This window comes from Pinus tabuliformis, chromosome 6 (assembly GCF_031772625.1).
Source record: "Pinus tabuliformis cultivar Carrire ecotype Pingquan chromosome 6, CPIR1, whole genome shotgun sequence".
NCBI classification, from domain to species: domain Eukaryota; kingdom Viridiplantae; phylum Streptophyta; class Pinopsida; order Pinales; family Pinaceae; genus Pinus; species Pinus tabuliformis.
The window spans coordinates 746,381,385-746,393,931 of NC_142292.1; the positions used below are offsets into that span (position 1 = coordinate 746,381,385).

The following is a 12,547-nucleotide window of genomic DNA, read 5'->3' on the forward strand; positions in this document are numbered from 1 at the left end:
AGCAAGACCAAAATAAGGATTTTCTCTAATAAAAGGAAGCAGAGCCAACATACACTCTTCTTTGAAGGCAACATTCTTGAAGAAGTAAATGAGTGCAAGTACCTCGAGATTGATTTCAACAATAAACTTAATTGGGAGGACTGCAGAAAGAAGAGAATTTTAGGAGGGTGGAAAGCATTATATGCTCTTCAAAACATATGTATAGACGCAGAGTTGTGGGATTGGAAAATGATTAAAGTGTTTTTTGGACTCCTAGTTTTTCTAGTGATGCTATATGGGAGTGAATTGTGGGCTAGCAACACCCCTTTCTCAAAATGGAAACAAATTGAGAAAATCCAAAAAGCACTTGATCATGAGCAAGTTCAAAATAAAAAGTTCGGTACCTTATGAGATAATGTTTAGTGAAACAGGAGCAACTCCCATTAAAGCAATTGCTATGTTGCGGCTCATAAGATATCTAAAAAAGAATTGAGCAAATGGGAGTAGGTAGATGGCTTAATGTTATCTTCAACGAAGGCATGAGTGAAAGAAAGAAAACATGGATGAGACAAAACTACGCATGGATGCAAAAATCGAAGATCTACTTCAGTACCTGTCCCACAAATAGCAAGGAGCTAAAGAATTTTGTTATGGAGAAGTTTCGTAAACGGGTATGGGGAAAAGAGTTGGGTAGAAAGAAGAAGTACTACATTGAGGAATTCAACCTTATGTGTGATCTACAACAAAAAGAGTACATTGGAGCTAACATTTCGTGGAGGGCAAAGGTTCGTATTGCTCAGCTAAGAACCAACTCGCATCAACTTCAATGTGAAACATGACGGTGGAAAAGGCCTAAAGAAGCTTAGGAAGAATGGGTGTGTACATTTTGTACGTCTGGGGCAGAGGAATCGGAAAAGCATTTCATTTTGGAATGTGATGCGTTCAAAGACATCAAAGAAAGTTATGGGAATATGTCAACATCGGTTTCTTTGCATTGTCTTTTCAGCGAGGGGATTGTTGGAAGGTTGGGCTAACTCATCATCAATTTGAATAAGAAAAGGATTGGATTGCAAAAGGCAGAAAACAGGGAACTGATGGTCCCATAGATTATTTTTAGTCTCGTGGACGTTAAAATATCATTTCATTATGGGTTCCTCTTTGAAGTCAGAGAAAAGCTAGAAGGAGCTTCAAATTTCAAGGCTTGGAAGACAAGGATTGGCCTCATTCTTGCAAAGAATGATCTCTTGTATATTGTGAAAGGCAAAGGTCACTAAACCTTTAGATAGTGAAGAAAAAATAAAATATGAGAAATATGACATCGTAGCCAGAGGTATCATTGTGGATTCTATCAGAGATCATTTGATTCCATATGTCGCAAATCTTGACACTTCAAAGATGTATGATGCCCTAGTTGGTTAAGCAATGAGTCTGAAGAATGATCTTTGTGATGTTAAATTGTCAAAGAATGATACTATGGCTTCATATTTCATGAGGATCTCTTAGTTAAGAGATCAACTTCAAGCAATTGATGAAATCATTTTTGAAAGGGAACTTGTGACTAGAACACTTAATGGTTTACTGGACACATGGGACTCATTTGCATCTAGTATATGTTACAGAAAGGAAACTCCAAAGTTTGAAGAACCATGGACTGCATATACTCAAGGAAAGATTCAAAGATGTGAAGAAGGTGACTCTCAAGCATATGTAACACATTTCATGAAGATTGGAGGAAGAAAGAAGTTTGGCTTCCAAAGAAGAAATGAAGCCCTGCTTCTCAAGGAAAGAAAGATATATTGAAAATTCAATGTTATCGTTGTCACAAATATGGTCATTTTAAAAACCAATGTCCTGAAGGATTGAATGATAAAAAAGAGAAAGGGAAAGCAACACACTACCACATCAGAGATTGATGAACATCCAAAGAAACCTAAGAATGAAGATTCAGGTGACAAAGGTTTCTTCTATTTTTTTTCTCTTACAAGTTTTGTTGTAGATAGCGATGATTTGTGGCTAGTAGATATTGGTGCCTCAAGACACATGACAAGAGATTGTGACAATCTTGCAAGTCTAATGAAAAGGAGACTATGGACAACAACAATTATGTGGTCAAAGGCGTTTGGGAAACATCTATTGAGTTGGAATCAGGTGAAAACGTTCATCTTAGCAACATACTATATGTACCAGGTTTGAAAAAGAATTTGGTTTCCATTTCATGTTTGGAAGATAAAGGATATGGAGTAGCAATTGTTGATGGTAATGTCCTTGTATGGCCCAAGGGCTGAAATACAGACTCTACTAGAGTAATTGGAGTTTGTGAAAGAAGGTTATATAGACTTCTGAAAAAAACTAGCTCAAGCATTAGTGCATAATGACATCAATCCATGTGAACTATGGCATAAAAGATATGCTCACCTCCACTTTAGAGCTTTGCCTACTTTAAACCAGATGGATTGAAGTGTTTCAAAATTGCAGATGGAGCATGAAGGAGTATGTAAAGGTTGTGTGTTTGGAAAGAATGTCAATAAGTCTTTTCGAAGCAACAAAATGAGGTCCATGAAAATCTTGGATCTAGTTCATTCTGAATCTTGATGTATAAGGTCCAATGGCAGTAAAATCTCTTGACCTTTATTGATGACTTCTCTCGGAAGACGTGGATTTACTTTATGAAGACCAAGAATAAAGTCTTCAACAAATTTCAAGAATTCAAGGCTTAAGTGGATAACTTGACAGGAAAGAAAATCAAGATTCTGAGATCAGATAATGGAGGATAATACACTTCGAAGGAACTCGTTTCCGTTTATGTAATGTCCAAGAGGGATTAATTAACCCAATGGATGAAGTAGCCTATGGATCCTCGTGGGTTGTAGTCCTCGATAAAAGGGAAACTCCTACAATACTCAATGTTGGGCAGGTTTTGGACCATCTGGGGAAAAAATCCCAAAGTTGGGGCTTGGTGTGAATATCACTCAATTAATTAAAGGAAGGCCTAAAAGTACTTGAGGCATGACTTGAATTGGTTTATTTCATCTCTGTTTTGTTGAGCCTGAGGCTCTAAGGGTTTAAGACCTCATTTTCTCTTTTGGACTAGTTTCGGTGGAGGTGATCCCACCCTACCTAGTCACTCTTCCTTGTTCTGGTACAAGAGTCATCCATCTGAGGAAGCAACAAAGTCTTTGTACCTTTTTAATCTTTGTTTTCTTATTCTGGCCATAAGGAATTACTCATCTAAGGAAGTAGCAAGACTCTTTAGAGATTCGGAGGCAAACCATTGTAATTCTTGTAACCAGTGTTGCAGGGGAGCATCCCCCCCTCTCAAACCCGCTCCCAATCCGCGCTCCGGGTGGGAGCGACTCGGGAGCGCGCTCCCTAAAAAAAATTTCCGCTCCCTGGTTTTTTTCAAATCGACATAGGGAGTGTCGCTCCCGTCGCTCCAGGAGCGATTTCTATAACCCGGGAGTGGTCGGGGAGCGATCGCTCCCAACCGCTCCCGGCGGCGGTGAGCGATACCCGGAAAAAACACGATTTGTGTGGAAATAAAGTGAGGGAGGGAGAGAGGCAAAGAATATAAATAGATCCTCCCTCATTCATTTCATCATTGTTTGAGAGTGAGAGTGAGAGTGAGAGTGAGAGCAAGAGAGTGAGGAGCAAGGAGAGAGCAAGAGAGAGCAAGGAGCAAATGAGTGAGACAACAAGATAAAGCAAGGAGCAAGGGGAGATTGAAGAGCTTGCAAGAGGAGATTGGACGCCAAAGAGGTAGGCTCTACAATATTGAATAGAGTGTTTAGCAATTTTTTTTAATGTTAATTCTTAAATAAATAAATACATTTTTTTCTCTATTTCCCATTCCATTTCTTTAAATTTTGCAGATTCAAAACTTCAAATTTCAAACATCATGGTTATATTTCTTGGCATTTTCTTTTTCTTGGTTCCTTTTTTGGTTATTATGGTGTTGGAGAGTAGAAAAAGGAGGGTTGAAAATGAAGAAGGGGGTCATAGTAGATTTGATGAAAACTCTGATGAGGAGGAGCTAGAGGAGAGTGAACATGAGTCAGCTCAAAAAACTAAACAAAACCAAACCCCATTCTAGAAATATGTTAATAGGCATGAAGCAGGGAAAGGGGGTGGAACCACTATATTTCATTGCTCCCATTACAACAATAATTACACAGGTTCATACACCCGTGCCAGAAAGCACCTCTGCGGGAAAAGGCCATGGGATGGAAATAAACAAATAGGAATCAAAACTTGTACAGGTGTGTCAGCAACAGATATAGCCAAATACATAAGGGAGGAGGAGGAAGTCCGATATAAATCTAAAAAATCAAAGGGTTTCTTTGAACCAAGCTCACAATCACATGCACAAAGAACTCCTTCAGCATCCTCCCAAGGCAGTGGGTATGGAGGCACAGGGTCACCAAGTTTAAGGCATAGAAACATATCAGATTTCCTTGATGAAGGGTGCAGAAATGATGTGGATTCAAAAGTTTACAGGTTTCTCTATGTATGTGGGATACCATTCAATGTTCTTCGCTCACCTTATTTGCATGAAATGGTTTCTGCCATAAATGATGCCCCTAAAGGATACAAGAGCTCTGGGTATGACAAGGCAAGAACCGTTGGACTTGATTATGAAAAAGCAAAAATATCACATTCTTTGAATAGAATGACAAGTTCTTGGACTGACCATGGGGTGTCCATTGTATCTGATGGATGGACAAATGTAAAAGGCAAACCATTGATAAATGTTCTTGTTGTGTCTATTAGTGGTTCCATCTTTCTTTCAGCATATGATTACTCAGACAAGTTCAAGACCGTCATCAACATTGCATAACCATTACTTGAAACAATTGAGCGTATTGGGCCATACAATGTCATCCGAGTCGTCACTGATAATGCTCCTAATTGTAAGGCAACGAGAGCAATTATTGAGGATAAATACCCCAACATATTTTGGTCTGGGTGTTTGGTTCACACAATGAACCTTTTGATGCATGGTATTGTTAAGAACAAAAACGAACAATACAAATGGATTGGTGATTTGTACAAGAGAGGCAAAGAAATGATAAAAGATATTGCAAATCATAGCAATTCCCATGGCCTTTTTTGCAGTCACTCAAGATTGAAGTTGTTGAAGTTTGCAAGGACTAGATTTGATAGCTATTACCTCACCTTCAGACGCCTTTTGAAGGTAAGAGAGTCATTGGCTAGCATGGTATCAAGTCCACACTGGAAGGAATTAAAGGAAAGGGCTACAAATGCAGCTGACAGGCAAGGTTTTGAATAGGTGGAGGAGGCCGTTCTTGATGGTATGTTTTGGGCATGTGTGAGGCAAGTATTGGATTTCACCAAGCCCGTTTATCACATGATTTGGTTTGCAGATACAGATAAACCAGTGATTGGCGAGGTGTATGAGCAGATGGATAGCATGTTGGGGCAAATAAAAGATATTTTTCATAACAATGATCACTTGTATAAACTGATTCAGAATTGTGTGTGTATACAGTCGGATAAACTTAATGTTCCACTACATTGCTTGGCGTATATCCTTACGCCAAAATACTACTCTACATCTTGGTTGGGCCAACCTGCACCAGGGGGTGGGGTTAGGGTCAAACACCATATAGATGAAGAGGTATCTACAGGATATTTGCAAGCATTAGAAAAGTTGATACCTGACAGGGAGGAATGTGCTAGTGTGCGTCTTGAATTAGGCAGATACTTCAGTTGCACTGGTTTGTTTGGTACCTTTCATGCAATGGAAGATAGAGACAGATTTGATGCTCTCACATGGTGGGAATAATATGGCGGCTAGGGACTTTTGCCAAATTCGGCAAAAAAAGTTCTCTCACAGGTTGTAAATACTTCTTTTGCAAAGAGGTGTTGGAGCACCTACAACTTCATACATAATGTGAAAAGAAGCAGACTCAATGAAAACCGGGCAGAAAGCTTGGTTTATGTGCACTACAACTTGAGGTTGTTGAGTCATTACTGTGATTGGGCTTATGAGGATCCAACATATAAAATTTGGGACAACCACCCAGAGGATGATAATTTGAAGGATGACACTATACATCTTGAAGAACTGGAAACGAAACTTATGAGAGAGGAAGATGAAGCAATAACCATGCCACCTCCACCATCCAGTAGCAGTGCTTGAGTTCTGAGTCTTGTTCCTTTGCTGTCGTCGCCTCCATCTACACCCTCACGTGCAGGGCATGTGCCTTCTGGTTCTGGTCGTTGGTCTGTGCGGGAGGAGACTCCTAGAAGACCACTACGACCTACTCAACATCAAACACTTCTCGTGGCAAGGGCCACATGAAGTAGTAGATAATAGATTTACAGTTTATGTGTCTTTTCTGGTTTCTATTAGTTTTCATAATTGTTGAGTCTTAACTCTTTCATATCATAATGATATTTTTTGTAAACAATATATGATTATGACAATTTAAGTTTGAAGTTGGCAATTATAACTCATTGGTAATGGTTATGAATTATGAATATGATGCTTCGTGAAAGTTGTTTCAATTCATTTCATAATTCATTTTATAACATTTCATTTCATGTTAGATATTATTTCTTATAATGGTTAAACTTAGCTTACGAGTACAACTTTGGTGATCAATGATGATAATTGTTATATATTGAATTTTCAATTTTGAAAGCTTGAAGTCGAAACTTTAAGATTGATGAATCATGATTCATGAGACTCAATATGTTGTATGTTACTAACTTGTGGACGTGGTTGATGAAGATTATAACTTATAGATGATTGATGTTATATGGTTCAATGATCAATCTATGTTTTTTTATGTTTTTTATATCTAATTCATCATTCTACATGTTTTTGTTGACATATATGTATCAAAATATAAAAAATATAAAAAATATATATTATATATAAAAATTGCTCCAGGACTTGCTCCCAAACCGGGAGCTTTTGAAAATGTCGCTCCCGTACCCGTTTTCGCTCTTGTTCCCCGCTTTCGCTCCTGCTCCCAAGTAACACTGCTTGTAACCTTGCGAGTCTACCTGGAAATAACAAGATGAAATCCCTAAACCTGTGAGGTACGATGCAATAATTTTGAGATCTTGGGTAAAGGTTTCCAAGATCAAAGGCATCCATATTCAAGTTCGATCTTGGAGAAAAGGAGGCAAAGAGGTCACCAAGGGTCACTCTCAAGCTCCAGAAGTCAAGGAAAGGCAAGCGAAGGTCAAAGGAGGGTTCTAGAAGAAGATCAAAGTTCACAGGTGTGGTAGCAGCAGTTGCTGGGAGGCCGAAATTTCAGATCTGCTGTAGAAGGTCGAAAAATCTTGCAGCAGGAAGTCGAAAAGGTGCTATTGGAAGAGATTTGTCTGGGTTTGACTAGATCGAAGTTGGCACATCATCCAAAGAGGTTGGTCTCGGTCTTGAAGAGGATTGGTCTTAGTCTTAAGGTCACAGAATTCGTCAATTGAAGAATCTATAAGAAAGAGAAGAGATTTAAGGGTTTTCCTCTCAAGAGGACAGGTTTTGGCCCTAGCTTGCAACCTATATACTGTGTCATTATTCTTCGTGTTTTTGGTAGATGTTTGATGCTTCCAACATATAATAATAAGGAACAAAGCTAATAAGTAAAAAGGAATCACAAGCAATTATCAAGTAAAGAGAATTAATCATAATCATTGCCCTATTGAATTCTCAACAAAATTAACCAAGTTGCTAGGCCATTCAGTTTTGTCTTGTGGACTTGTTGGTTGCTGACGAGTCTCCCCATCTTCACATTTCATAGTGACTACCTCCCATAGCTTGCTGTAGGGAGACAACTAGAACAGAGAGGGTGGGGATCAGTGTGACAACCCCTGCCCTGATCGTTGTCGCATCTAGCCTGTATAATTTGAGCGACAACATTGCCTTTTCACTTGAAAATTCTAGTGTGCCAATTATTGCAACATTTCACATTAGATCAAGGAGCAAGTCAGGTAAGAGTGAACCACCTGGTGGAACGTGCAGAGAATTGATGAAAGGCATTTGATCAATTAACAAAGGAAGAAGAGAAGATTAAATGAATACTTGACCAAAAAACTTGGTAAAATATACTCAAAAAGGGCTATTTGGTCTTGATGTGGGACAAAAAAAGGGAGAAATATTGCAGTTGTTGGTGAATGGGCATATCATCAAGCTTTATTTTTCTAATGGCAATTAGAATAAAGTGGAAATGGAACATAATGAATATCTTATGAGTAGTAACAGTGTTGCAGGAGTTGCCTATGCTCCTTCCCTATAGATTAGAAGCCATAACTGCAAATCGTGGGGATCTGTTAGCAAACCGCAGACGAAACTGTGCACTAGAAGTTTGGAACCGTGCTTTGCTTTGAAAATCACAGTTCCTAGACCTATGGGAACCATGACGGTTTCGTTCGAGGTTCCGACATGTTTCACACGTTGTTATAGATAACACTCGCATGGTTTTGTGAGACACTTTTTTCTTTGTAATTTGAAATCGCTATGTGAGGAACCGTGCTTCCCAAACACTCCCAAGGTGCTCCCTTGATGCTCCCTTGATGCTTCCTAATGGTAAGTAAATTCTTCAAGTAAAAGTGACATTCTCCTTTATCTTTTATTTTCATCCTTTTACTTAAATTTTTAACATTACAATGAAATGACTCAGGGTGTTTGAGAGTGGTTCCAACCTCAATGGAATTGATATGGAGAAAATAGAATTTAATATCCCATTCAAAATTCAGCATACTTAACAGTTTTCAGGATTTCTAGATCAATGGGATTGCGACATTTCATTAGATTATATCATGTATGTGATTGGCATTTAATCAACAACCAAGCCCTACATGTACCCCAATGTTGGTGGTGTTGATTGTTGAACTCCTTTGTCATAGCCTTAGCAAGGATGTACCCTTCACTCAAGTCAAAATCATTGATCAAGCATGTTAAGATTTTTCTATAATATTATAAGGCTTGGATTAGGCTGTTTGATCAAAATTGCGCAAAGGTGACTAAAATCCCTAGAGAATCAAGGCAGAGACAAAGGCTAGACAAGAGGAGGAGAATCTAGATTCTAGATGATTGATGCTCAAATAATTAATCATTAATGTACTATGGATGCCATTTCTATCTTGATTTGTTTACAATATGCATGCTTTGATATATTCTATATCTAGTTTGGCATTCTGGATGTTTTTTGGAATATGAATGCAATTCTATATGTGTGTGTTTGTTACTAGACTTAGAATCAACAATAAATCGACGAGGAAAAAGAGAGAAGAGTTTTAATCAGATCGAGGAAAAATAGGTGAATTCAATAAATAAAAATATACACATATATTGAATTAAGAAAAAACATTTTTCATTGATATTCAATAAAGCCATGTCCAAACAATGCATAATATCAATAGATGTCCAAAATATCATGAATGAATAAGTATCTCATATATGTTATGAGTCCAAACATGATCCAAAGTGCTAAGTTCCGATCAGCTATGAGTCCACGTCTGGATGTTGTTTCAGCTTGGGATCAGCCATGATCTCATGGTACAGCAAGACACAGTAGTCAGTGGCACTTAGTTCAGCAGAGGTAGAGTACATGGCAGCAAGTATGGGGAGTTGTGAGGCAATGTGGCTTCACAGGATGAATACAAGATTATTTGGTCTGGACATGGGGCCAACAATTATTCATTGTGATAATCAGAGTTGCATTAAACTCTTTGAAAGTCCTATGTTTCATGATAGGTCCAAGCATATTGAGATTAGATATCACTTCATCAGAGATAGTGTCCAGAGAGTTGCTTTGTTACTGAACCCAAAGTTCAAATGCTTACTAACAGCTGTTTCTTTTGGATGTCTTATATATTGTTCATATCTATATGGTTGGAAAGGTACTTTCATTTTGTTCTGTACTGTGTCAGTGGTCTTGATTCTTGTTGATTAGATTCGTAGTTCTAGATATATTCTATTCCTCTGCAAGTCAACAATTTTTAGTTATATGGCTGGTTCTGGTTCCTGCCTTTGTCATTTGAGGAATGCTGAAACATCTTACACTTGTTTTCTAATGATTTTGTTCCAGTCCAGCGGACTCTGCTCTCACACATTGTCTCTGCTGGTGAATGATGCTCCTGGAGTGCTAAATATAGTAACTGGTGTTTTTGCTCGTAGAGGTTATAATATTCAGGTGTGGCAATCTCTGGAATCTTGTTCAATGTTGAACATTCCAATGCGAAGAGTTGAGGCAATCAATTTTCTCTTAGAGCTTGAAATTTTGAAAAACAGATTGTCGTGATCATCACAGAACAAAGGATTGGCTGTAATTTTTACAGAGCCTTGCTGTGGGGCCAGCAGAGGAGGAAGGAACGTCACGCATAACTACTGTAGTTCCTGGAACGGATGAGTCCATTATGAAGCTGCTGCAGCAGCTTTATAAGATTATTGATGTTCTTAAGGTTAGTACAAATAATATCTCATTTCTTCCAGATTTTTTGCTTGTACTTTTGCAAGAACAGTTTGTTTGTGTTTTCATTTTTTTGTTCCATCAACTAATTTGCAGTTCACAGAACTGCCTTAAGATTAGGTGGATGCCTGGTTCGCGGGCAAAAATTGCTGAGCAGTAGCAACAGCATGTCACACACATATAAGAGGGGATTGGGAAATAAGAAACTATGGATGATAGGAAAATGGGATTCATGATGATCTGCTAAATTCATTGCTTATTTTGCCACTGCTTGTCTCAATTTTAAAATTTGCAGGTTGAAGATCTAACTCATTTGCCGTTTGCTGAAAGAGAATTAATGCTTATCAAGATTGCTGCAAACCCTAGTGTTCGAAGAGATATACTAGACATTGCAAGCATCTTTCGAGCAAAGCCTGTGGATGTATCAGCTCATACTGTTACCCTAGAGGTTTTCCCTGTTAACATCCTATTCTATCCATTCTATGAATTCTTTAGGAAATTTATTGGAGTTTAATATATCATATTATGTAAGAACATTTTATCAATAAATAGTAAATACATATGCAGTGGTCGCTGTAATGCATGTGAATCTGGAAGACACAACTGTTTGCCAAAGTGTTTTCTCTTTTGCAAATAACCCATTTCTAAGAAGTTTATGCTTTAGGACCATTCATTTCAGGACCTAATCGATTTCAGCTGTAATTATTTCAAAATCTTGACAAGACAAGAATGACTGAAATCATATATATTGGCTCAGCTTACAGGAGACTTGGAGAAGATGGCTGCGTTACAGCGGTTATTTGAGCCATATGGCATATGTGAAGTTAGTAGATCTTCTGGATCCTCTAATTTATATAATATATCCTGATTAGCACTTCTTAGTCTATATGTAGCTAAACTTGTGTTTCTATTCGTTGAGATAAACCAGTAGTATAAAGCTCATTTTTTCATTTGTTCATAAGGGTCAATCTACTTGAGAAATATGTGCATTTCTTGTCTAGTTGGTGGTGTATGTTCTATGGTTAGTGTTGGAATTGGAAAATATATTTTGTAACAGAATAATAGGATCAGCTGGTCCTGCCTTCTTACATGTTCTAACAGAGTTGGATGTTGGTTGCTTGTTTTTCTATAGCTGGCACGGACAGGACGAGTTGCATTAGTTCGTGAGTCGGGTGTAAATTCCAAGTATCTGAGGGAGTCATCACTTCCTTTGTAATCAAAGAATGAGGAAAACCTTTGACAAGTTCATTGTTTGTCAAGAGCTCTTTAGTGTGTTGTTTCTTTCCAAATGGTCTAGTAGTACTCATTGGTTTAGGAGTTTAGCTGGAGGAGAGCTTTCAATTTGACAGTTTAACACTTTCCATGTACTTTTTCCCTCTGTTCAACTGCAACCAAATATTTACCTCGTTATTGAACAGTAATACTTTGAATCCTTATCCTTTCCTTGGCAGGTGACCATGAAATTTCAAAATTTCTTTTGATTTCAGTTATAAGGATACTATTTTTTCATAAATGTATATACGAGCAATTTATGATTCTATACATGTGATAATTTTCAAAAGGGGCTTGTCAGGTTGGAGAAAGTGAGGCACCGTCATTTAGCACACCAGTATAGATCCATCTTAACTATGGATCTACTAGATCAAATCTCATTATATGCAAACCTCTTTTTAGAATACAAATTGAAAAAGATTTACAGATTTAATCCCTTTAGTGCTTGATAAATCAGTTTTCTGTCTCTCTATTATAGACTATGTGTAATTTTTCATTGTTAAAATTGTATTTTTGAACAATTTATTATTATTAATAATTTATATTAAAAATTAAATGAGTTGTAGATAAAATTATTTTACCTTTAATTATTATTAATATAGATATTTTTGTATATTGAAATATTTATAAGAGAAATACAAGTTTTCTTTAAATTTTAATTACTTTATCTCTATAAAGTTATATGAAATTATATTGTTTGACATAGACATCCAATTAATTTATTTATTACTCAAAGAGTTAAATGAAGTATCAACGACTTAAGTGAACACAATGAGAATGTGATTATAAATGTTTTATAATGCTTTTTAACAAATTATGTATAATGATTTATGTTTTTATTATAGCTGACAATG

The 12,547-nt window shown here is 37.3% G+C and overlaps 1 protein-coding gene across 1 annotated transcript in view; it reads left to right on the forward strand.

The window, feature by feature from the left end:
- The window catches only part of LOC149260891 (acetolactate synthase small subunit 2, chloroplastic-like), a 175,469-nt gene extending 163,487 nt beyond the window's left edge, over positions 1–11,982 (forward strand). The window contains exons 8-12 of the mRNA XM_089421270.1: positions 10,041–10,145; positions 10,291–10,413; positions 10,717–10,869; positions 11,179–11,244; positions 11,554–11,982. Coding sequence (XP_089277396.1) covers positions 10,041–10,145; positions 10,291–10,413; positions 10,717–10,869; positions 11,179–11,244; positions 11,554–11,637 — 531 coding nt within the window. The 3' untranslated portion in view covers positions 11,638–11,982. The remainder of the gene's footprint in view (positions 1–10,040; positions 10,146–10,290; positions 10,414–10,716; positions 10,870–11,178; positions 11,245–11,553) is intronic.
- The last annotated feature ends 565 nt before the right edge of the window (positions 11,983–12,547 follow it).